The 26,688-nt window shown below is 48.0% G+C and overlaps 1 protein-coding gene across 2 annotated transcripts; it reads left to right on the top strand.

Moving 5' to 3' along the window:
• The first annotated feature begins 4,125 nt into the window (after window positions 1–4,125).
• ypel1 (yippee-like 1) lies at window positions 4,126–25,281 on the top strand. 2 transcript variants are annotated; one of them, XM_064353277.1, is made up of 5 exons: window positions 4,126–4,851; window positions 9,744–10,028; window positions 19,907–19,950; window positions 21,500–21,608; window positions 21,846–25,281. In XM_064353277.1, exons 1-5 carry the CDS (start codon window positions 4,783–4,785, stop codon window positions 21,933–21,935), a joined length of 597 nt encoding a protein of 198 aa, XP_064209347.1. In that variant the 5' UTR covers window positions 4,126–4,782; the 3' UTR covers window positions 21,936–25,281. The 2 variants fall into 2 exon arrangements, with proteins under 2 accessions (XP_064209347.1, XP_064209348.1); XM_064353278.1 differs by lacking the exon at window positions 4,126–4,851 and adding an exon at window positions 6,067–6,443.
• Window positions 25,282–26,688: the final 1,407 nt, after the last annotated feature.

The raw sequence follows: 26,688 nt of genomic DNA, 5'->3' as shown, positions 1-26,688 counted from the left end.
AAGCGGAAGCATTTGGCATTTCACACAAACCCTATTATTCCAGCGCTGCTGTGAGTAAAAAGAAGCCATTTTAAAACAATAGGCTGGCATTTCACCAACAATGCCTTCAGTTCCAGTAACCGGCCCAGTCTACACTTTACTCACACAATGTAACTCAGAAGCCCCCAGAGGAGAGGCATGCACAGGGCTTTCTGAACACGCATTTCTGCAGCAGAAGCCTTCATGCCCGTGACTGGTTCTGACTGCAGACCAGTTACGGCATTAAATCCTCACCATCTCACCAGCCCTGGTAGCCTGCTGAATCTACCCTGCAGTTCTGCAGCAAGGCCACGGCAATAATAAGAGACTGCATTTGTATGATGCTTTTCACAATCTGATAGCACATTACAGTGACGGGGGACCGCAGGAGTATCTGGTGAAGCTGCGCTCATTGGAAGAAAGCTGTCCCGTCACATTCCTTCAAAGATTACAAATGTTTTAGACGGCAAATGCGTGAAAAACGTAAATCTTCTGGCCGTTTTTTTAGTCGATCTCTGCGAGGCTGCGTTTCCTGAGGCGAATCGTACTCGCGTGCTCATAGGCCAGGAGCTCAGGTTGCCAAGGCAACTGACAAGCTGTCCTCCGCAAGCTTTCTTCAGTGTGAATGGAAAATGTGAAGAAGGGAAGCAAGAGAGAAAAAAGAAAAAAAATTGAGGTTAAACTAATTTGCCCTGGAGGACTACTGTTGAAGACCTGTTGCCGTGGTAGCCTGCAGTCCTTGACTACAGACTGATGCGTTTCGCATGGCAACAGAGTGAGTGGATCTCATCAGGGTACAGAGATGACATCATTTCTCTTCACTGGAGCTCAACAGCTAAATCTGTAAAACATATTTATTACAAACACCAGCTATAATGGTATAAGCCATCAAGAAATGTTTTCTTTTGAAAACATAACATCTTAATTTAACTGAATTGCACAGTGAATAAAACTACAAGATATACATTGTATACAAATGACAGCGTTTTGTGAATTTTTATTTTTTTACGCAAATTGCCCGTTGTTATTAAAAAACTTTTATTATATTCTATTCTTTATGAGTTTAGCTAATAGGTGTGAAGCTAACAGCCTCCATGAAGCGATGGCACCGTGCGGGTATGAAATGTCAGGAGGCTCAGCTGGAAGCTCCCCAGCCAAACGCTCCAGAGTCTAACGGCTCGTTCTATTCACACTGAACGCTCCCAGACCGAAGCCCCGCTGCTGCCCTATTATACTGCCCATTATGCACAAACCTTTGTGTTTAAATATAAATACAGCTCAGAGACACACACATGCACACCCGCACACCCACACACACGTACACGCATAGCACACGCACACCCACACACACGTACACGCATAGCACACGCACACCCACACACACGTACACGCATAGCACACGCACACCCGCACACATGTAGTACACGCATAGCACACGCACACCCGCACACATGTACACGCATAGCACACGCACACCCGCACACATGTAGTACACGCATAGCACACACACACCCACACACGTACATGCATATGCACACACACACACACGCACACCCACACACGTACATGCATATGCACACACACACACACACACATGCACGCACACGTACGTGTGTGTGGTGTAGGTGTGTGTGTATGTATATGTGTGTTTTTTAAATAATTATATTATATTAATAATGTATTAACAAAAACAATGACAAAAAATGTATTACTAGTTGTATTATTTATATTATTATATTATACAACAAATAAGTATGATAAATATAAAACAATAAATACACATATAAATTCATGTTAAAAGGTCATGTAAGGTTTTAAGAATCTTTCCAGGAGATGGCGACAGAGGTCTGATTTTTGCCAGCTGTGTTTTTAAAATTTCAGCAAGTTTGAAGGAAAATTTCACATATTATATGCATCCCAGAAAACCCACATGCTGTAAAAAGGCTTGTAATTATCTACAGTGACTAATAAATGGCTACTGGTGTATTGGCCTTTTGATCAGTGTAAGCTCTAAATACAGGACACCTGTTCCCCAGGTGACCCTGACGGATGCACACACACAGTCAGCCATGACACCCGGGGGGTCTGAGCCCACAATGACAGCTAAAATCTGACTTATTTACAGAATGGAAAACACAAACAATACTGCACAAAGAGCAAGAGCAAAAACACACAGGGACTGAGTTCAGCTGCACACTGCAGTTCTCTTTAAATAAAAGCCTGTATGGCATCACGTCTCTTACTGCACAAAGTTTACACTGCAGAACTGCAGAGGCTTCTGGTGCTGAGCAGCTTTAACATGGGGATAAAGGACAGTGACACTCAGAGTCATTGTTATTAATATCATATCAGCATTCCCTGTGTTCAGCAGAATTCCCTGCTTGTGTTCAGAACAATGCTGTGTTCAGTAGAATGTGACAGAAAGATGTGTACATGTCCATAAACGCTCAAACACACACAATATTCAATGTTTCACTATGGGAACGATAGAGAGGGATTTATTGTTTTGGCCATATACATTTGAATTTGAGACCAAAAGATGAGTATGACGCAAAAGTACAGTTTACCATTTTACAGAAACGGCTGTTTTTGTCCCTGCTACCTCTACCCTACTCCACTGTTTCCAGTTTTGGATGTCCCTGTACTTCACAGTCAGTGTAATGTGATTTATTAATATTAACAGTATAATAACATACTGTATGTGTCAAAAGTGCCAATAACATATTTTGAAATGTTAAAATAATTAGCTCATACTTGGGACTTGATATTTCATTTGTTTTGGTAAGGCTGGTTTGTAACCATCTGCAGATATGACCTCAGATTTTTATCGTGATTACATTATTGTGTGTATGTTGGCAGGTCAGTAGCTTAGCGTGAGCACTACCAATATCCTCCCATAGAGAGCAGTGAACGGCAGGAAATCGAGCTAATGCTTTCTGTCAGGTTTTTATCACAGCCTATTTTTATGTGAAATCGGATTATGATGTAGGAGAACCAGAGCCAGTAACATAAAGCGGCTCAGCCTGAATTCTGGCGGAAGACAAATGAGTTATGTGCGTACTGATGTAATTTACACTGTGTATGTCTGCATTGTTCCTCGTATGTCATATTTAAAAAACTGACAGATAAAAGAATGAATGCAACCAATAACCACCGATGTGCAGCTGTCTCATTCCATATCCAGTGAGAAATATTACGGCCAGTGTTCACAACATCGAGTTAACAGACAAGAGGCACAGACCTGTCCTTGTTTTGCAGTAACGGTAGCTTCCATTACAAAAATACACTTGCATGAGGTCTACAAAATTATCAATGACAATTATGATTTCATATTTCAACAGGCAAATGCATATTTATATACATTATACTTTAGTTAGCAATGGTATCTTATTAAGTAATTTTATTTAATTCCTCGCGCAGTTAACGGACAGTAGCCTACGTAGCTAAACAGACTGTAAACAGACACAGCACTCTAAAGGATGTTCAAAGTGTCTCTCCTGGCCGATATTTTATGAATGACTTAAGACAACCCCCCTCCCCCCTCCGCATATCTAATAATCCAGTGAAGGAAGGAACCGTCGTTGTAAAACATCCATTTCCAGTAAACAGTTAAAAGAGGGTCCGCATTAATGCAGATTCAGGCAACTGCGCAAACAAAGTGACAACTATTAAACGCGCTAATGATTAAATTCAGATTATACACCCTGTGTGGTTTTGCGGTACTCGCGGTTATTGATGGTGAATGGTGTAATGTAGGCTATTTATTTATAGAATACTGGAATCACAAAATGAAATTTGTCTGCAACAAATTGTTTCGGAAAAACCGCGGCTGCGCGCCTGTTGTTTACTTCAACCACGTGCCTACGTAATGCGCGCTCACACGCACCCTGACTGGAGAATTGGCACGTGTCTTTTTGCGGAGGCGCGCCTCACCAAAAACAAGGCAAAGCGCGTTCTGGCTTTGTCTCTCCCTAGGAGCTGTCGTGATTGGCTTTTGGTGACAACCGGAGCGGAGTTTACTAACCAAGTATTGGCTGCGGCTGGATTCTACTCGCTCTAATTGGTCACAATTGCGGTGGTGAGGCTGGACTTCTGCGTCTGCCTGTTTCGTTGTAACAAGTTCGAATGTAGCTAACGATTTTCAGGCAGTAACAAAACAAAAGACGCGACTCGGCAGCTGTAGCGTAGATCAGAAAAGGTTTGGAGTAGCTATCAGTTTATGCTTTTAATACACGATCGGGGGAGTTTACAGGGATCCCTGGCCAAGAAGATACGACGGAACACGCTGCTGATTAAAGGAAATATATAGGGGAAATAATAAAATCTTATTTCATGAAATATTTTTGGAAAAATCAGAACGGAGGGGATTTACGTGGGAACGAATACAAACGTTCATATCAGACTCTGCGTTGAAAATTTTGAGGGTTTCAAATGGTCTAGTTGGCTAGGTTATATGCAACTCCATACGTCCTGGAGTTGAGGTTGGTGTTATTGTAACAGCGCGAACCAAACTGCAGCAGCGCTAATCGCGTGCTGCAATTAAATGGAAAATATAAAAGCTAGCTAGTTTGCGTGGAATACGCGGTGCTGGAATTGTGCACTTTCACAGCTGAGGAGCAGTTATAAGTTTAAGTGATCTCAGTCAGTTACACAGTCGGGCGGCGGAACGGGAGAAATATGAAATGCTATAAAAGACATTGAAGAAAGCTCGCTATCTCTGGGATCGTGGCACCCCACGCGTGGACCACAACACACTACTTGTGAATGAGAAAGACAGCTGTCGTGGAGAAATTATATTCTCCACCTCCGTCCGTAAGGGAGAATTATTTTTGCGTAAGTATCGACATGATATAGCTTGCTCAAGCAGGTCATGATAGTTAAGGATTAATTTTATTTTAATTTATTGACAATGTTAAAATGTGCTATTAAAAATCTATTTTGTTGGATTTCATTAAAGCCTTGTCACTGGCTTGGAAAAAGGTCACATTGAGGGGATGCAGCTCTTCCCCTGGCTAGCTTGCTGAATGACATAGCATAATATCAGTAATGTGTTTGGCAGTTAACTAAATAAGACTGCATATGTATTGGTTCGCAGAATGTGGGGAAACAGACGATATAACCTGACTAGTCCAGGATTGCTGCTAGCGAACAACTGGGTCATAAAAGCGACGAGGTGCGGAATGCAAACATATGACATCATCAGTGCATCGATTCGACGCAAAGTTATTTTTCTGGACAGTTTTTTACAACATGGTTGTGTCGCTAAATTGAACACTGCATTGCGCGTTTACACAACAGCAAAATCAAGTTAATATCGCTGTCAGCTGTAGCCACTGAGACGCATTACATAATTTCATGAATGAGTCTGGATTCTGTGCAGTGGAAATAAAAACAAATCCCAGCGAAAAATGGCTGAAAAGCTTTGCGATTTACCATTGGTATTATCAGCAGGGCTACGTTGCAAACGAAAAGCGTGCAGGATGTGTTGTGTGCTACGTTTTCAGCCGTTGTCTGTTTGCTCATAGTCTTGCTTATTATTTATAAGCTGTGGCAGATGTGCTGGTGACGCATGCATCGGAGAGGGTAGAATAATATCTTATCCAGGTGAAACGGAATTTTCAAGTCAATTTCGGTGATTACCGTTTTTATAGATTTTGGTGATAGTCATTTTATTCTGGGCCAGTTATAGGCTATATTAACACAGAATATGGTTGACATTGCTGTTATTTAAATTATTAATCATATTAACGATTCATCATTATTAAGTTTTAATGATAGGCTATTAAAATTGAGTAGGTTAATTGAGGATGTTATGGTAGCAGTCATAACAATTGAGGACAAGTTGAATTAAGATTCTGGTATTCGAATAAAATGTAGAATTTAAGGTGGCACTAATAAATTGAAAAGCAATTATCAGGTGCTTCTTTCCCAGATTATTGTCTTAACCCTAACCACTCTGTTTATCATAAGTTAGTATGTTCTTATTCAGTATTTAACCCGTTGAACGAACCGATATTGAATTATGATATCAAAATTGGTTAACTGTGAAAGCTCGTCATGCTTTCGTGTATTTATTTACACATCCGGGAGCGTTTTTGCAACTGCCGTCATCGCGCCATGTCTGCTCATTTAGTGGTTGCTGTAAGTGTCAATCAAGTGTAAGGGCGTCCTCCAAATGACGTATTCATCACAAAGCTACCAGGCTAGTCTATCACGAACACAAAGGCAACGACAAAGACGAGACATGTACATGGCAGTCTACACCAGCCTAATATATCGCATCAATTCAGAAGGCTTAGGACAATATCTACATATTTCAGACAATAAAGCGTCTATTGCCCTAGTTTGCTTTTAATTTTTACATCTTAAGCACATCAAAATATATTCTGTGCAAAAACTGGATTCGTGGAGACCTGTTTCAGGTGGTAAGTGCTGTGCCAAATGAAGAACGCATGACTTAAGTTGTTTCGTGTTGATTTTGTGATGGTAAAAGTTCGATTGTCCAAGTGTTGCTAATGGCTTTGGTATATTTAAGATAAAACCACAAGTATCAACGACCTAGGAAACCTGTAGGAAGTAGCACAATGGATCATAGTTTAAAAATAACGCATGCCGTCGATTAATCGTTAACTGTTAATATGCCGTTATACGAAAACATTTCTAAACTTTGCAGAAAGTGCATCGTATAAAAGTACACGGAAGCGTGTGTCAGTGCCATTTGTCCTGTAGGCTACTGTAGCCTACCCCCGATGATAAGACTGAGCCATGGCGAGTCCACAGGAGCCGTGAATTACTCTCGTGCAATATAAATATACTTTTGCGATGTTTCCGTTATATTTAATCTGTAAATGGACATCGCAGTATGTTGTTAATGGTGAACGAGAAGGAACAGAAATGCTATACTACATTCTGAGTAGCCTGTATGTGCACAGCTGGTTAACAGGCGATAACAGGGAGACAGACTCGCTTCTTCCTGTTTCAGGTACAAAGAAGCGCGTTGAGAAGTGGCTGTTCTCTTTCTGGCATATCCATTGTTCTTTGATACGTCCATGAGCCCCAGTCTTACCTTAGTTCCACCGTGTAGACCAGGCTCACGCAGAGATTCCACGTCTCCCCAGGGATCTGTATTGTCTAATAACAGAAAAGGAAAATAGCTGCTTGTACAGGAACTGGCAAAACCTGAACAGATTGTACTGTTTTCATCTGTCAAGGATTTAAATGGCTTGTATATTCAAACGTGATTCTGAAACGGGTTACTGTGCCACACAGTTGCTGTTTGTACAGTATACTTAAGGGGCAGTGGCTTCTGTTATGAGTTGCAGGTGACTCAAAATGTCCCCAGGAAACCTTACTGCTTGAGGTTGAGGTAGTGACAGTGAAACATGTATTCCTGTGGTAGTGGTTTCCAAACAACATTGGCAGAAATTGCACCTGATTGGCCTGTGTTGGCTTGTGTTGGCCTGTGTTGGCGATTCAGCCTGTATGAGACGTGCCTTATCTGAGACCTGCACAACAGGAGATTTTATCGCTGCTTTAATCTTCTGTGTTAACTGCTGCTGTAGATTAGCCCTATTGAAAGCACTGCTGTTTGTTACCTTTAACAGGTTCATGTTAAACGACATCCAAAACATGCAAAGATACAAATTTTGCTAACTGATAGAGTAATGCAACAGTCTGTGTTAATGCTTGGGTGACTCCCCCCGTTTCTTGCATGGAGCTGGCATATTAAATTCTTAAGTCAGACCGGCTGTAGGCCTATGGTGCATTGAGGTTTGAAATGGACATGGCAGCGTCCTGTCCTTAAATTAACCCCTCGTCAGTGTTCTGATGTATAGTCCTATTATCAAGTTGTTTTTTTGTAATGGCTCATTTTCAGTGCAAAGATTATTAAATGGTCCAAATCCAAGCTGTTTTTTTCAGGCGTCAGGTGGTCTGTCTGTTGAAGTGAGTCTATGATTCTTGTCTTTAGTTAAATATCTTGTCATTGCACTTACATCTGTGATGCCTGGTGTACCCTGACCACTAAAACTTTCTAATTTTACTGTTAAGTAGGTCGAACTAATGATACCTGCTAGCGGTAAAGTATGCACAACAGCTAAGAAGCTTCGTCTTGAAAATAGGGTCAGTTTAGCATATTTCAAAAGCGGTCTCCGTTTTTGTTAGCGAGGCTGAACTGTTTTCAGTACAGCTCTCGGCTTTGAGAAGAGGAACTGCGACCAAGTTATCACTGGGGTAGACGTGTCGAGCGATGTGTGAATCCCAACTTGACGGCTGTTTTTACCTTTCCGACCCTGCGCTCTGCGTTGGACCTGTTCGTTTTCACGGCGAGCCTCGTGTGAAAAGCATTCAGGGGACTCTTCTGCCACGGTCGCCATACTGGCGGACAGCCAAGCACAGCATACGCTGCCGGGTTTCGGGTGAATTTCTAGGCAAACACGGGCCTTCGGGGTAAACAGCGCATTTGGCTCGCCGTTTTGAGAATGTGCGCTTCTACTTCTCTCTCGCGCGGAGTGAGGGAAAGTGTTATATTTTGTGGTTAGCAGCCTTAGTAAAGCATTCACAAGGCGACGGTGGCAAAAACGAAACAAACGGCGGGAGCGATAAACTGGCTTCCTGTTGAGCTGCCGTAGAGGCGAGCAGAGATTGGCTGACCGGCGCGGACCAGAAGCACGCTTTCCATGGCGCGCGCCGTGGCGACCCCTGGCTTCCTGTTCTTTTGCGGAAGCTTCTTTTGTTATTGTTTGCTGCGCGCGACTCGTGTGGGTTAACCTGCGCGCACGCTTTCCTGTTTTGCTCTTGCGACACTACGTTCTGAGATGAGATGGCTTCCTCAGCGATGCTTTGAAATGCCTTCTTTGGTCTTTTCTGCCTCTATTGTTTAATGCTTTACGCAACATTTTATAGTTTGTGCACATGTGTGGAAACATCAGTGTGGGAGTTGGTAATAGGGGTTTCTGTGAGGGTAATAAATGGCCTTTGAATGGAGTCTGATACTGTTTCTCGATTCTCACCATCATGATTACCCCTCATGCAAGTGAAAGTGACATAACAGTGAATGCATTACAACAATCACGGTAAATCATGAGAAAGTGCTGTTAGTGTTTTTCATTTTCTAGGCCTGTTTGGGTAAATGTGTGGTTCCTTCTTGGGAACAATCAGCCATTACCTGCAATAGCTGCACCTCTCTGAATGTGAGTAGTGGGTAGTCTGAGTCTCTGGAGTCAGCCCAAGCGTGTGTCGTCTGATCAGCAGGGTTTTGTCGTCCCAGAAGTGCCAGGTGCACCCACTTACTGTACCATGCAGGGAACTACAGGTGCATTTAGCTGTGCTTTCAGTGTAAGTTCCAGTCTGAGTAACATGCCACTCTAACACCTGTGCTGATGTTTGAAGGGGATTGACAGTGCAGAGGCTCACACAGAGCTCAGTCAAACCGTGCTCCTGCCGTAGCAGATGCTTCTCTGTGCTCCCTGGTTAAACCATGGACAAATATTTAACTCACTGAATCCACAAACAGGTTCGTTCATTTGAATACGTTTGGAATGTATGAATGGTTTTTTTTACGAAATCCTTTCCAAGGAAGCAAATGTTGTTTGTGTGCAGTGGCAGCAAGCTTGAATGTGCTTGTTAAAATGTTCTTTATGGATGATCATGCACCCTCATTAACCTTCACCCCTGTTTCTCTCTCACTCTCTCTCTCCCCCCCTCCCTCTCTCTCTCTCCTCCAGGTGTGTATTTCTCTTGTGGTGCATGTGTGGAGCGTGCCACACACCCACTCCAGAACAACGACGGCTTTTGCTTGCATCTTCCAGTGTTTCTTCTGTCAGCAAGTCCAGCAGAGCTGCAACTCTTCCAGCGCCAGCCCGGAGCCTCGGGAGGAGCCGGCCCACAGTGAGATGGTGAAGATGACCAAGTCCAAGACCTTCCAGGCCTACCTGCCCAACTGTCATCGCACCTACAGCTGCATCCACTGCAGGGCACACCTGGCCAACCACGACGAGCTCATATCCAAGGTAGAGAGCTCTCTGCCCCATGTCCCGGAAAATCTACCAATCAGCACAATAATCTGAGAGGGGTGGGTGGATGGGCGGGGGGTGAGTGGGGGGGGGTACCTCTCTGTTGCATGGCCAGGTAATTCCTGTGTTTTTATAGAATAGTTTCCTGTTTCCGTTTTGCCTGAGAATTGTGTCAGCACCTTGTGAAAGGTCAGGGAATGTGAGCCGCCGGGGCAAGCAGCATCAGCTTTATCTGGATTTAGCCTGTTAGCCAAGCGCGGCGATTTGCCCCAGCCAGACCAGCATGTGATATGTAGGCCACAGGTAGCCTAGCCACTGTATGATATACAGGTCACAGTTGGCTTAGCCAGTATGTGATAAACAGGCTGTAGTTAGCCTAGCCAGTGCAAAATATACAGGCCATTGTTAGCCCATTCAGTGTATGATATACTGGTGGCCAAAGTTAGCCAGGTGAGTGTGTGATATACAGGTCGGTGTTAGCCAGATGAGTGTGTGATATACAGGTCGTTGTTAGCCAGGTGAGTGTGTGAGATACAGGTCGTTGTTAGCCAGGTGAGTGTGTGAGATACAGGTCGTTGTTAGCTGATTCTCTGCCTAACCCAGCTGCACAGGAGGGTGTGTTTCAGCGGGTTATTAATATGAGGCACGCATCACCTTTCCAGGTGTCTGCACCGATTACTCTGAGCCAGGAAGACGGCTGGCCTCGCTTGTCACGGTAAACAGCGGGCCTGTCGAAGCCGATGAGCATCGTTAGCGCGGTTCGGCCCGCTCGGCTGCTGAAGGGGTCGCAGTGTCAGGTCTGCACTGGGGGCTGAGGAGACGTGTTGCCCATTCATCCCGTACGTTACAGCATCCGTGTGGGTCACTTTAATACCTTTACAACAGAATCCGCATAATGCTGGCTTGAGTGTTTCCTCAGACTGCAGGGCATTCAAAAGAACCCTGACTACCCAGAATATTTTTCCCATAGATTGAAAGATTTGTGACAGGCGAGAGGTTGTGGGAGAGTCTGCAGAGAGCTCTGTGGGTAAAACAGTGTTCCTGTGATGTAACCACATCTGCTTTCGCTGAATTAAGAAAAGAAAATGGTTAGGGTTAGGTAACAGACGCCAGATGGAAATAAAACAAAGGCTGGGCTGCGTTTTAAAACATCCAGGTGAAGTTCAGGTTTTGGCCTTGCTGCGCTATAGATAGACATCCATGTACCTGAAAGTAGACACTGATAAACCTGCTTCCATGAGAAGTGTGATAGAAGGACACAGATTAATTTGCCGTGTGATCACCTCGCTTTTCAGGATTGTAACTTTGTTTTCATGCATCTGTTCAGGCCGACCAGTAACATAAAGCTGGCTGAAACTTGCTAGAACCAACCAGTGGGAAACCAGTGGTCTCATAAACAGAACATTCCCTTTCCCTGTGCTCTTGTGTCTGGGGTAGACTGGCATAATGATATTCTGTGAAATTTAAGGTGATAAATCCAAGCTGTGTTGTGTCTCTGTTGTTTTTCCTGTTAAGCAGAAAGGTCATTGTGTGCAGCTTTCTGAGCTTCTGTTGATCTGACGGAGGCCAAGGAATGCTGGAGAACAGGTAGAGGCTTTGTCTTTGTGCTGTGCTGGGTCACATCAAACTAGATGTGCAACCTTTCAGAACTCATCAGCACGTTGCTGTGATGGGGTGATGTCGGGCCATAACTGATCATCAGCAGAAAATTCCTTTGTGACTTCAATGTTCTTCTCCTCCCATACTGTGGGCTGACAGACTCGTCTAGCAGGAGTACAATACAATTTACTGAGCAGCTGACCTTTTAGGCAGTAGTTTAAGTGAAGTTTTAGTCAGTAGTTTAAGTTTAAGTTTAAGTGATGTTTTAGTTCAGTTCAGTGTCTTGTCTGTCTGAAACCTGGAGGTGAGGAATGCTAACTTTATGTAGACAGGTTTGTTGGACTACTTTTAAACAACTTTCAGCACATTGCCTGGGAGACGATGCACTTCATTAAAAGTTCCTTTGATGCTTATATGTCAGCTTAAACAAAAAAAAAAAATCTATACCTTTTTATGTTTTGTCCATCTTACTACAGTCTGTACATGACAGTGACTTAAATTGTATTTTGCAGATCCATACTGAGTTGTGGTGCTTTAAGGTCTGCACTGCATGGTTTTTGCAGTGCAGGAGATTCTAATTTCAGAAAGATTAAATGCATTATGGAAGGTAATGTTTCAATTTGCCAAAATGCATTATGGAAGATGTAGTTCCAGAAACCTGATCAGGAAGTTACAGGAAAAGACTGTGAGGCTGGGCCTCTGTAGAGCTCTTCCTGAGGCTGCGAGGCTGGGCCTCTGTAGATCTGTAGAGCTCTTCCTGAGGCTGCGAGGCTGGGCCTCTGTAGAGGCTGGACTGAGGCTGTGAGGCTGGGCCTCTGTAGAGCTCTTCCTGAGGCTGCGAGGCTGTGAGGTTGGGAGGCTGGGCCTCTGTGGATCTGTAGAGCTCTTCCTGAGGCTGTGAGGCTGGGCCTCTGTAGAGGCTGGACTGAGGCTGTGAGGCTGGGCCTCTGTGGAGCTCTTCCTGAGGCTGCGAGGCTGTGTGTTGAGCGGAGGCTGGAGTGTCAGGGGAGAGCCCGCAAGGTTGCAGCTATTTTTAGCCCGGCCCAGAAAGCCTCCCCCTCAGACCTCCTGCGGCTGGGCCTCGCAGAAGCAGGCCGGAGCGGCGCGGGCTGTAAGCCGATTATGTCACGGGGAAGATGATATCCCCACGCTGCTGTTTTCCACTGAGCGCTGCCAAGCGCCGCGCTGATTTAGCGCCGTCCTGACGGGATCCCTGGAGAACGCAGAGCGCCTGCACGGCAGGGTCAGCGGGGCGGTCCGCGCCCCCGTTCGGGCTGGTTCTTTAAATTTGAGGGGTGGCGTTAGGGGTGTGCGTGGGGGTCACGCTGGGATTCTCCCTTCAGGAGCTTCATGTCAGGGGCATTAGTGAGACTGAAGTCCTCCTCAGTCAGACCTACAGCCTCTCTCAGCAGTGAGCACCAAAAACCGCTTTTCCTTCTGGTGACGAGGTGAATTATGAGCATCCCTACCAGTAAAAAGCACTTTTGTGGAGACATGCCACATTATTCCCTTTAATGTGGTTCAGTGTGACCGGTTATGGGATGCTGAAAAGTCCTGGAATAGTACAGAAGTACTGAGCATTGATTTTTTTTGCCTACTTGATGACAAGCTGCTGAAATAAACTTGAGGACAATTACATATTTATATTTCAGCTTTATAACAGACTTTATATCACAGAACTAAATGATCATCCAATGGGAGGCTTCAGAAATACACGAGAATGAGTGCAAATGTCTGGCATGATGTGTAATGCCTGCTGGAATATATCATCCATTTTGGGAATGCTCAAGAATAAATGACTGAGAGTGAGGTTGAATCCGCTTTGTTTATTTTTCTTTCTATTTTTCTTTTATTAAAAAAAAAAAAAAAAATTGAAAACTATGAAAATATCTGTCTGGTTTAACCACTCCCATAATCATAATATTTGACTATTAAATAAAAAATGAGTGTTTAAGTTCGTATAGTTTCAAATCAGGTTTGTAAAATACCAATTCTGTGTGTGAGAGGGTTGGGGTTAGGGGGCGGAGCCAGGGTCACATGACTGCGGTGTCTGTTTATTTAGAGTATGCAGGAGGGCTGCGTGGTGTGACCACCACTTAATGCTCTGACTATTTCTTTTTTTATTGTTTTAAAGAGCAAAAAAGTCTATATTTAAATTCAAACAGTCCAAATGTACATTCAGTGATTTCACCATTCCAAAGACAGCTAGGTAGCAAGTCATGAGGCAATTATCCTCTGGGAAAAATGAGTCTTTTGCCTGTCCATAATTTGACAGAAGTGTAATTTGTTAGGGCTGCAGACCGTATTATTACACATCCTCCTGTGTATTGCGTAAGACGGGTTTTATGTGACTCAACACACAGCACATTTCACTCTGCTCCTCGAACCGTTTCCTTTCCGCACGCATGTGACCTCACCGCTGCCCCCACCTGATTGGTCAGCATTAGAGCCAGTGTTCTGAGGAGCTAACTGCCGCTCAGGATTGGTGAATTCTCACTAAAAAGCTATTTTAAAACATTTTTTCAGCCGGTCCTAGTGTTTTGAAACCTCGGGGGACACGCAGGGTGTTTATGTGGACATCGGGGGACACACAGGGTGTTTATGGGGACCGTGGGGGACACACAGGGTGTTTATGGGGACCTTAGGGGACACACAGGGTGTTTATGGGGACCTCGGGGGACACACAGGGTGTTTATGGGGACCGTGGGGGACACACAGGGTGTTTATGGGGACCTTAGGGGACACACAGGGTGTTTATGGGGACCGTGGGGGACACACAGGGTGTTTATGGGGACCTTAGGGGACACACAGGGTGTTTATGGGGACCTCGGGGGACACACAGGGTGTTTATGGGGACCGTGGGGGACACACAGGGTGTTTATGGGGACCTCGGGGGACACACAGGGTGTTTATGGGGACCTCGGGGGACACACAGGGTGTTTATGGGGACCGTGGGGGACACACAGGGTGTTTATTGGGACCTTAGGGGACACACAGGGTGTTTATGGGGACCGTGGGGACACACAGGGTGTTTATGGGGACCTCGGGGGACACACAGGGTGTTTATGGGGACCTTAGGGGACACACAGGGTGTTTATGGGGACCCAGGGGACACACAGGGTGTTTATGGGGACCGTGGGGGACACACAGGGTGTTTATGGGACCTCGGCACCATTGGGGCCTCCACTGCTTGGGACTCGGCCCGTGTTGGGGGTACAATGTTGGGCCCTACCTTTTATGATGGCCAATTGGTGGCTCTGACACAGAAGTGTGCGTTTCACAAGAGAAATCCCTTTTCTGTTTAAGTGCCAGAGCCTCTCCAGAGCTTTAAATCTCAATGACCCCCCCCCCCCCGCCCCCGCCTGCCACCCGCCCCCTGTCCCCCCTCCTCGACCACGTTACCCCGATTCTCTGGAGAATCCCCCGGATGTGGCTGGATCTCCCCATTATGTAACGAGTACTTACGGGGTGAAGGCTTTGGATCCTGACTCAGCTCCACACACACACACACACACACACACACATACACGCATACACGCACGCACACACACGCACTTGCATGCATGCACGCACGCATGCACGCATGCACACACACACAGACACGCACAGCTGCAGGCATGCAGCCTTTCTGTGCTGATGGATCTGCTTTAAAGAGACTGCCCCACTCATCACTGACGTTCAGCCTGTTTTTCCACAATAACAAACTGGCACAGTCAACAGGAAGCCTTCCGCAGAGCAACGAATCGAGCGTCAGGTACCAAAGGCATTACAGAGGGCGATGCAGCAGGAGCTGGGAACAGACTGTGCTTCTGGTACAGGATGGGGGGGGGGCAGACTGTGACTGTGGTGGATAGGCTCGGGGGGGTGGACTGTGGCGGTGGATGTACTCGTGTTGACTCACTACTGATGGGGCACTTAGACCTGAGAGGGGTCCCCCATTTTTCTGTCGAACAGGGGTGTTACTCATTATATTTTCCATTTTTCAAAGACAGGAGTTTAGTAGAGGGGTAGAATTTGCTTAAACGGTTAAACATTAATTTGAGGCTTGCCTGCATTTTATTTATTCATCTTCTTTTAAGGCCAAACCACCCTATTTTTAACAGTCATTTTATTAATGCTGGCTAATGCCGCCCCGTGATCTGGATTTGCACTCCTACATGCAGAAAGAAGGTGTGTCAATGCAGCAGTGCATTCGGGGTGACACTGTGGCTGCAGAACTAGCAGTACTGTGGAGCACACAGATGAACTTCTGACTGCCGCTGTTAGAAGCTGATAATAATGCCTTTGAATGTTCGCCCCTGTTGTGTGTGCTGAACTGCATTTGCATATGTTCGTGATCCGAACTGAATGTTCACTGCAGAGAGGATTTGCACATCCGCTGGTGGGGGGTCATTTTGTTTGTTAATCCTGATGTAAAAGCTTGTTTAAAAATTCCCAAATAAGGAGGAAATGCTCTTCCTCCCTCAAGACATTTCTGTCCCAAAGCAACTATTGTACTTCCTGCGAGTGTGTGCAATCTAACTAAGAGCTGACTGCAGTGATGGAGTAACAGTGTGAGTGTGTGGGGGTTCCCCTCTTACCTGTCCCATCAGGGTTCCCCTCATACTGCTGCCTGTCCCACCAGGGTTCCCCTCTTACTGCTGCCTGTCCCACCAGGGTTCCCCTCATACTGCTGCCTGTCCCACCAGGGTTCCCCTCTTACTGCTGCCTATCCCACCAGGGTTCCCCTCTTACTGCTGCCTGTCCCACCAGGGTTCCCCCCAGACTGCTGCCTGTCCCATCAGGGTTCCTGCTGCCTGTCCCACCAGGGTTCCCCTCATACTGCTGCCTGTCCCACCAGGGTTCCCCTCATACTGCTGCCTGTCCCACCAGGGTTCCCCTCATACTGCTGCCTGTCCCATCAGGGTTCCCCTCATACTGCTGCCTGTCCCACCAGGGTTCCCCCCATACTGCTGCCTGTCCCACCAGGGTTCCCCTCATACTGCTGCCTGTCCCACCAGGGTTCCCCTCATACTGCTGCCTGTCCCACAGGGCCTCTGAGGTTCCCCCATACTGCTGCCTGTCCACAGGTCCCCATACTGCTGCCTGTCCACCAGGTCCTCATACTGTGCTGTCCCTCAGGGTTCCTATACTGTGCCTGTCCCACCAGGGTTCCCTCTACTGCTGCTGTCCCATCAGGTTCACCCTTAGCTGCCTGTCCCATCAGGGTTCCCATACGCTGCCTGTCCACAGGGTTCCCCCATACTGCTGCTGTCCCCAGGGTTCCCTCATACTGCTTGCCTGTCACCAGTGTTCCACCTCTGTTCGCGCGCTGTCAGTAGCTGTGCTAGCCGATAATTAAGCACCCAGAGGTGTGACTTGGTGGCTCTGGTGACACTCATAATTAGTTTGTGGGGGGAGTGGGAAGCAGCTGGTGATTTGGACATCCCTTGAAGGGCTTTATAAGGAGAGAAGGAGGGAGCAGAGTGAGGAACGCTCCTATTGGCTGTCGTTGACTAGTTGGATTGAGCTGTGTTTACTGTACAGAACATTTCGGTGTTGGACCTCTGGTTCCGCCTGGCTCCTGCTCCTGGTTCTGATCCGCTGTTTTCCGTTTAAGGATCCGGTGTTGGACTCGTGTGACGTGACTGAGTGTGTGGGGCAGTGCGCACACATGGAAATAATTCCAGTTTCTGCCAAATTAAGCTACTTGGCAGTCACTAGATACAGAGGGGCTAAGCCCTGGGAAGAGCGCCCCCTCTGGCTCCTGTGGGTAAGGGCTGTGGAGCAGGTTCTGCCGCACCCGTCTCCCCCAGGCCCCGCCCCCTGGCTCTGTCACGCCCGTCTCCCCCAGGCCCCGCCCCTTGGCTCTGTCACACCCGTCACCCCCAGCCCCGCCCCCTGGCTCTGTCATGCCCGTCTCCCCCAGGCCCCGCCCCCTGGCTCTGTCATGCCCGTCTCCCCCAGGCCCCGCCCCCTGGCTCTGTCACACCCGTCTCCCCAGGCCCCGCCCCCTGGCTCTGTCACACCCGTCTCCCCCAGGCCCCGCCCCCAGGCTCTGTCACGCCCGTCTCCCCCAGGCTCCGCCCCCTGGCTCTGTCACACCCGTCTCCCCCAGGCCCCGCCCCCAGGCTCTGGTGCACCCGTCTCCCCCAGGCCCTGCCCCCTGGCTCTGTCACGCCCGTCTCCCCCAGACTCCGCCCCCAGGCTCTGGCACGCCATCTCCCCAGCCTGCCCCCAGGCTCTGTCATGCCCATCTCCCCCAGCCCTGCCCCAGGCTCTGGTGCACCCGTCTCCCCCAGGCCCCGCCCTCAGGCTCTGTCATGCCCATCTCCCCAGCCTGCCCCCAGGCTCTGGTGCACCCGTCTCCCCAGGCCCGCCCCAGGCTCTGGCATGCCCATCTCCCCCAGGCCCCGCCTGCAGGCTCTGGCGCTGACGCTGTATTGGAGGACGTCCGCTTCTGCAGGCCTCAGTGCTGGAGCAGCTGGCGAGGTTATTAGCCTGAAAGCTCATTTGCGGTGGAAAATAAAAGCCGATTGGCCTGATTGGCTGCGTCGCCGTGACACACAGACAGACTGACAGACTGACAGACAGACTAAACAACAGATTCAGCCTCCGTAAGAGACAGTTCAATGAATTATACACACACACACACACACACACACACACACACACACACACACACACACACACACACACACACACACACACACACACACACACACACACAGACTCACCCACATACACTCAACCTCACACTCACACACACACACACACACACACACACACACACACACACACACATCCACATCCACATCCACACACACTCACACACACAGACTCACCCACATACACTCAACCTCACACACACACACACACACACACACACACACACACAGACTCACATGTATACACAGACTCACCCACATACACTCAACGTCACACTCACACACACACACAGACTCACGCACGCACACACTCAGCCTCATACACACACAAACACACTTGCGCATAGCACACACACCTGTGCATAACACACACACCTGCGTTTAATGAACACACACCTCCGCATAACGCACACACACCTCCGCATAACGCACACACACCTGAGCATAACACACACACCTGCACATAACACACACCTTTGTATAACATTCTCACCTGTGTTACCATGAGGTACACAGAGCTCCTGAAAACAGCTTTGGAGCTGTGTGAGCACATTGAGCACATTATGAGTACATAGTGAGGACAGTTCCTGTCTCTCTTTCATCTGCAAGTTAGAATCACACGACCAGACAAGCCTCCAGACAAGTACATTCATTTGAGTGTAGTTTGTACGAGATTGTTCTTTAATGTAGGAAGATGGGAATTGAAGTGTTAGACACTGAAGGCTCACTGTCACACCTTCCAGAGCTCACTATCTGAGCGTCTCGGTACTGAGAGGGCTGCAGGCTTTGGGGGGGGGGGGGGGGCGGCTCTTATCTGTGTGATGAGAGTGGATCTGACAGCAGATTAGCGAGCTGCAGGTGCTCAACTGCAGGGCAGCGCTGGGCTGCATGCTAACTCTGTGGGCTGTATGGTAACTCTGGGCTGCATGCTAACTCTGTGGGCTGTATGGTAACTCTGGGCTGCATGCTAACTCTGCGGGCTGTATGCTAACTCTAGGCTGCATGCTAACTCTGTGGGCTGTATGGTAACTCTGGGCTGCATGCTAACTCTGCGGGCTGCATGCTAAGTCTGCGGGCTGTATGCTAACTCTGTGAGCTGCATGCTAACTCTGCAGCTGCATGCTATCTCTCTGGGCTGCATGCTAACTCTGTGGTCTGTATGCTAACTCTGCGGCTGCATGCTAACTCTGTGGTCTGTATGCTAACTCTGTGGCTGCATGCTAACTCTGTGGGCTGCAATGAGGCTAATGTGAGCAGCCAGACGAAGGCCAGCTCTCCTGCAAACCAGACAAAGAAAAACAGACTCACAGAGAGCTTCATACTTAAACACACACATTTATAAAACAGACACACACAGAAAGCTACTTACTTAAACACACACATTTATGTAATGCACATGCTGGCATGTGGCCAGAGCCAAGTAGCCAGATGGGGTTTGACTTAGAGGGGCTTTCCCCGACCAGTCCTACTGCCCCTCCCCCCTGCCCCCCGACCAGTCCTACTGCCCCTCCCCCCTGCCCCCCGACCAGTCCTACTGCTCCTCCCCCCTGCCCCCCGACCAGTCCTACCATCCCTGTATTACTGTGCTGCCATTTGACATTCATCTTTCTCTCTCTCTTTCTCTTTCAGTCGTTCCAAGGCAGCCAAGGCCGAGCCTACCTCTTTAACTCTGTGTAAGTATCCCTCTGTTCTCTACCTCTTTAACTCTGTGTAAGTATCCCTCTGTTCTCTACCTCTTTAACTGTGTAAGTATCCCTCTGTTCTCTACCTCTTTAACTCTGTGTAAGTATCCCTTGTTCACTACCTCTTTAACTCTGTGTAAGTATCCCTCTGTTCTCTACCTCTTTAACTCTGTGTAAGTATCCCTCTGTTCTCTACCTCTTTAACTCTGTGTAAATCTTACTCTTCTGTCTCCCTGAAAGTAAGTGGAAAAAGTCAGTTGACTCAATATGTTGCCTTTGCTCCTTGTGCTAATGATTCATGGGTCTATGCTTTAAAGATGTGTTTTATTTTAGCCGTGATTTGAGGCGTTCTTTAGCCAGTGTGTGTGTCTGTGTGAGGCCCAGTCTGTGCAGGGCCTGTGCTGCTGTGTGTGTCTGTGTGAGGCCCAGTCTGTGCAGGGCCTGTGCTGCTGTGCGTGCCTGTGTAAGGCCCAGTCTGCGCAGGGCCTGTGCTGCTGTGCGTGCCTGTGTAAGGGCCAGTCTGCGCAGGGCCTGTGCTGCTGTGCGTGCCTGTGTTAGGCCCAGTCTGCGCAGGGCCTGTGCTGCTGTGCGTGCCTGTGTAAGGGCCAGTCTGCGCAGGGCCTGTGCTGCTGTGCGTGCCTGTGTAAGGGCCAGTCTGCGCAGGGCCTGTGCTGCTGTGCGTGCCTGTGTAAGGGAGCCGTTTGATCTCCAGTCAGACGCGGGGCTGCAAGTGGCCTTGCGTGAGAAGGCTGGTCAGGCCTAGTGTGGCTCCGCCTCCGGCCTGTGATGCGTTCACCCAGGCAGAAAGATCCGAACGAGTCCCGGCTCGTCTGTCGGATATCCGCCACAGGGCGAATGCAGCGGGCTTAAGCCCCGCCCCCCAGGCCATCCATCCTCTCTATAGGTCACACGTGCTGTCATTCATTGCATCTTGCAAATTATTTTATGACCAAGTAATTTACACATTATGCAGTAGTCCCAAAGGGGTCGATTTTCTCCTTGTGTGGAACTTCTAGCTTCACTTACAGTGCTCAGCCGTGCGTTCTGTCTGACTGCACATTTCCCTGTGAGAGCTCTGCTGTGGAGATGTTAGACTGCAGCTCTGCATTAGTGAAGGATCTGAGACAGACACGGGACATGCAGCACAGCACTTGCAGGGTTAATCATGTGTTTACCAGTAAAGAATAAATAAGGAAGGGATTAAAAAGGTATATCAGCCATGTACTGTTTCTGTGTAGATAACCAGTCACATGGTTACCGTACCTTCTGAGCACGTCCAGAAAGATGGATTTTGATTGGTGTTAAACATTGAAGGAATGTGCTCTTGAAATGAGTGAATTCACACATGATGATCATTTCTGCACAGTCTTCCCCGTAGGCTTCTGTGGACACGTGCAAACTGGCTGTGGGGAACTGTAAACCATGAGTGTGACTGTCTCTCCCTCCCTCCTTCACCCCATCTCCCTCCCTCTCCCCCTCTGTCTCCCACTCCCCTTCCCCCTCTCTCTCCCCTCGCTCCCCCTGACCCTCCCTCTCTCAGGGTGAACGTAGGCTGCGGTCCAGCTGAGGAGCGGGTTCTTCTCACTGGTTTGCATGCGGTGGCGGATATCTACTGTGAAAACTGCAAGACCACTCTGGGGTGGAAATACGTAAGTGTGCTGTGACCCCGCCTTCCTGTACGGCAGTCTGACTCCGCCTCCCCCACGCCTCCCCGCCTTCCTGTACGGCCGCCTGACTCCGCCCCCCCCCACACCTGCACATTTCAAACAGAATGTTCAGGGGGGAAGGGTTTCAGAATTACAGAAAGGCAGTGTTGTGATGTCACAGTAGTGGCTCTTTGTGATTGGATGTGTCCTGAGCATGCTCTGTGTATCTCTTCCCTACAGGAGCATGCTTTTGAGAGCAGTCAGAAATACAAAGAAGGAAAGTTCATCATCGAGCTGGCGCACATGATCAAGGACAACGGCTGGGAGTGAGCCCCCCCAGGACCCCGGGGGGAACCCTGGGGCAGAACCCTGGGGCAGAACCCAGGTTGTTTTTGTGATCTTTCCTTGCTCCGTCGGGGACTTCACGGAGCTGTTACAGGGAGGGCAGTCTCCCGGACTCTCACCAAACTTTACAGCGAAAACATTTTTACAAAACTTGACAGGACAAGACGAGGGGCGGGCCGCAGAACCCCTGTCCCGTCCTCATCCGTGCTGACGTGTTCTAGAGCCCCGCAGGTGTGCACCTCTGTCCTGTGTCTCCCCTCTACTGCAGGAAACACCCCTTTATTATTCAGATGACTCTGTTTTCCTCTTTTTCCGTTTTAGTGAGTGGGGGAAGGGCTCAGACTGAAGCCTCCGGGCCTTCCCATGGTGCTTTGCCTGTAGTGTAAAGACGGGACGTTTCCGGGGTGGCAGTGAGATGGGGGTGTTATGTAGCAGGTGGGAGGGAGGGGTCGGGGGGAGGGGGGGGTGCAGCGTGGGGTAGTTTGGAGGGGGTGTGATCTTTTATACCCCTCTATTTTAATGTGTTTCCGTTATTTTATTTGTGTTTGTTTTTTGTCGTTGTTCTTATGATGACTTCACTGTGCAATCTGTGGTACCGCCCCTAACAGCGTACCCACACCCCCCCAACTCCCATGGCCCAAAAGCCCACCCAAACACTCCGCTGCTGTCCCAATATTACCCCCCTCCACCCCCCCCAATGCCCCCGCTGCTCTCTCAGCCTCACAGCGTTACCTGGTACTGTGCTCCAGCCTCTCGCACCCTTATCTTCTACACGCAGTCGTGTCCTACGCACCACTTCTGGCTGGTCCTGTTCCTGTCCCTCTGACCGTTCTGGAAGTAAACGAAGAGAAGGCAGAGAGCTGTAGAGGAGAAACCAGGCTTTCTTTTTCTCTGCAGAGGCCGATCCTCCCCATCATAAGAGAACACAGAGTCATAGCGCATGGGTACATGCGTAGGTGTACATGCACATATCTGTGCGTATGTTTATACACACGTTGCGCGGTATATTAAAGCATACTTGAATGCAGTTACTTTGTTTGCTCTTTGCTGAGGCCTTGAGTTCATGAGAGTTTAGAGGCAAAAGTCTGTCTGTCTGTCTGTCTCTTTAGGCCTTTCATTGACAACTGAAAGATTGTATAAGATTCTATGTAGATAAATGAGACTCGGGGTTGAGTGGTTGCTGGTAAAATCATCTCCCTATAGATCTAAAGTTGTTCTGTTTACATTTCTCAAAGGCAATATGAGTGCAAACATGGCCGTGCTTCCCTTCTTCAACCCGAATCTGAGACACTATGAGTCTGTTCTTTATTTAGGCGGAACATGGCATTAAAAAGTACCCATTTCTTTCAACAAAACTGTGCGTAAACCTCTTTGCTGCTATTAGGAAATGGAGTCCCTGGCTGTGGCGTGGTCCTGCTGCACGTTGGCGTGGTTTGAGAGTGTTTTCATGGCTTTCTTTGTTCCTGTTCTGTGTGTGTTTGCCTCTAAGCTCCATGAATCTTGTGCCTCTTCAAAAGGAACATTCTTCTCGGTTGTGCAGTGCATAACTAGTGAACCCAGTCCATCGATCCGTGCCTCCGGGCCGGTTTGCTTGAAACGTATTCACCAAAACTTCAGAGATCTATCCAGATAAAGAACATAGATATGGAATCAACCAATATTTTCATAGTTTTATCAGCACTGGTGAGAGATTGAATTATTCAGTGCTTATACAGAGTAAATAGAGTTGGGGGGGGGGGGTTGTCCTGGTAACGAGACGCGTGGGTCATTTATGCAGTTTTTAATTGAGATTAAATCAAATCCTGATTGTGAAAAATTAGTGTTGCTGGGGGTGGGGATAGGGGTGTTTTTTTGGGAGGGGGTTGTCTCTGGTTATGTGGCCATGTTCGGTGTACATCACAGAGAAGGTCGGTCTGGTAACATGACCTTTTAATCAACCAGGCAAAGAAAATACAAATTAAATGGTTACAGAAATATCCTACTTGAAAAAAACACAAATGGGGAAACAGATTAGACATTTTCCCTGTTACAGTTTTGTACATAAAAATAACATATTTAAGGTTTTATACTTATTTCTACTGGGTTCCTTTACTTCCCTGACTTGAAGCACTTTTGTTAACTGTTCCTGTACCTCTGGCTTGTGTGTGCTGCTGTTTCTTTGGTTCTTTTCTTTGTTTTGCTGTCGTACTCAGTCTTCTCTCTCAGATGAGACTGCTGTTTTATTTTGAATCCTTTGTGAGACCCAGATGGTTGGGCAGCTGGTTCTGTGTGTGAGGCCCAGATGGTCGGGCAGCTGGTTCTGTTTGGAGGCCCAGATGGTTGGGCAGCTGGTTCTGTTTGGAGGCCCAGATGGTCGGGCAGCTGGTTCTGTTTGGAGGCCCAGATGGTTGGGCAGCTGGTTCTGTTTGGAGGCCCAGATGGTTGGGCAGCTGGTTCTGTTTGGAGGCCCAGATGGTTGGGCAGCTGGTTCTGTTTGGAGGCCCAGATGGTTGGGCAGCTGGTTCTGTTTGGAGACCCAGATGGTCGGGCAGCTGGTTCTGTTCGGAGGCCTAGATGGTTGGGCAGCTGGTTCTGTTTTGAGGCCCGGATGGTTGGGCAGCTGGTTCTGTTCGGAAGCCCAGGTGGTTGGGCAGTGAGGTAAGCTGGATTCTCCCACACGTTTGGGTCGGTGGATGTTTCGTACTGGAGAGTGCTGACCAGGCCGTTCACCCAGTTAACTTTCCTCTAAACTTTGGAATCCTTGAGGCCAGTGTCACTGCTAAATATGAACCAAATAAAAAAATACATTCTACTAAAAAAGATGAAGAGCATTAAGTTAGTGTACAGCCCCTTGCAGCAGAGTTGTCATTTGGGTGCTGAAAATGTATTCGCTAAAAAAACCAAAAACAGCTTGGCTCAGTGTCCTAATGGACTCGTTTTATTTTAGTGAACATACAGCGATGTAGAAAATGGCTGGAATGCTGAAACGTACGTTTACTTAAGCTGTTTTTCAGTGACACTGGCTCCAACCTGTTCATCAATAGGAAATGTTACTCTAAAGATATTAGTGTAAGGAATCTAGGTATGCAAAGGAAAAGATTGTAAGTTTGAAGAGTTATTTTCATAGGACTGTTAAAATATAAGGTCGAAAGCATGTTGTATTTATAATGGTTATATTGAGTCGTGCCTGATTTTTTTTTTCTTCAAAGCAAAAAATATATCTGCTTTTTTCTTTTCTTTTTACTTGACTACATTGCTTTGCATTCTGTCTCAGTAAAATAAAATATCACATCTGTCTGTTTTTCACTGTATTGTATCTCAAATATCACAATAAACTTTCAGTGGCATTGTGCTGTTTGTGTCGAGTTGATTCACTGTTTTGGCATCGGGGACTCTGGGGCTGTTCTTTGGTTGATGGGGGTACACTCCATCTCCATCCCCTCTTCCCTCTCCATCTCTTCCACCTCCATCCCCTCTTCCTTCTCTATCTGTTTCACCTCCATCCCCTCTTCCTTCTCCATCTGTTCCATCTCCACCCCTCTTCCCTCTCCGTCCGTTCCACCTCCACCCCTCTTCCCTCTCCGTCCGTTCCACCTCCACCCCTCTTCCCTCTCCATCCGTTCCACCTCATCCCCTCTTCCCTCTCCATCCGTTCTACCTTCATCCCCTCTGCCCTCTCCATCCGTTCCACCTCCATCCCCTCTTCCCTCCATCTCTTCCACCTTCATCCCCTCTTCCCTCTCCATCTCTTCCACCTCCATCCCCTTCCCACTCCATCTGTTCCACCCCCATCCCCTCCTCCTGTTCCCTCTGTTCCACCGCCATCCCCTCCTCCTGTTCCCTCTGTTCCACCCCCATCCCCTCCTCCTGTTCCCTCTGTATGGTTCAGAGGGAGCTGGCACAGGCCTGGTGTGTTCCCAGGGCACGTCTGGAATGCGCACAGTGGGGAATTCTGGGAACTGCGGGGCTTTCCTGTCGGTGCTGGAGGGCGAGAGGACAATGGGGACTGCGGAGCCGGTGTTATTCCAGGTCTCAGACAATGTGGCCATTGTGACATCACACATTCCTGCAATCAGCCAGCCGAACTCCTGCAGCACGCCTCACTTCCTGTTGAGGTCATTCGGCCGACCGGGTCCACCCAGCTGTCTGAGTAAGCCGACATCTTGGGCCTGTGGGGGCTTTTCTGGAATACTGCTCCCACTAAAGCATGGAGGGGTCTGTCTGGACCTGAGGGGGCGTTCATGTGGAGTTCCATCAGCCAGGGTTCTGGTGGTTCTGTAATGATGTTCCATCAGCGAGGGTTCTGGTGGTTCTGTAATCGTGTTGCAGCAGTGAGGGTTCTGGTGGTTCTGTAATTGTGTTTCAGCTCACCTCTGTACTGATTTAAGACCCCTTGCATCATTTCCTTTGTGTGAATTTTCCCGCTAAATGCAGTAACATCTGGCAAAGAGTTTTGAGAGGTTGATCATAAACCAGAAGGCCTGCGTGGCTGGAGGACCAGTCTGCAGAACAAAGGAAGCCTGTTCCCTGAACTACAGCAGCATTTATTCATTTATTAAACTGGCACATGCCAGCCACCCAGGGGAGGCAGGGGATTTCACCCTGGATAAGTGCAAACTGAGCTCTAAGACTCAACAGCCAGCCAACACCATTATTAGCTGTTTAAAAAACGCAGATGGGAAAAGTATGTGTTCCAAGCTTCTAGCCAGGCACTGGGCACCATTTTACAGTGATTGGCTGATTTGGTTTGATACAATGA

The sequence above is a fragment of the Anguilla rostrata genome, chromosome 10, assembly GCF_018555375.3.
Source record: "Anguilla rostrata isolate EN2019 chromosome 10, ASM1855537v3, whole genome shotgun sequence".
In the NCBI taxonomy this organism is placed as follows: Eukaryota; Metazoa; Chordata; class Actinopteri; order Anguilliformes; family Anguillidae; genus Anguilla; species Anguilla rostrata.
The sequence above is the reverse complement of the archived record's forward strand: the minus strand, read 5'-3'. Positions and strand labels throughout refer to the sequence as shown.

Coding starts and splice junctions, on each gene's coding strand:
- ypel1 (XM_064353277.1), top strand. CDS start 4,783: ATGAGAAAGACAGCTGTCGTGGAGAAATTATATTCTCCACCTCCGTCC. Junction 4,852..9,743: donor TAAGGGAGAATTATTTTTGC/GTAAGTATCGAC, acceptor TCTCTCCTCCAG/GTGTGTATTTCTCTTGTGGT. Junction 19,951..21,499: donor GCCTACCTCTTTAACTCTGT/GTAAGTATCCCT, acceptor TCCCTCTCTCAG/GGTGAACGTAGGCTGCGGTC.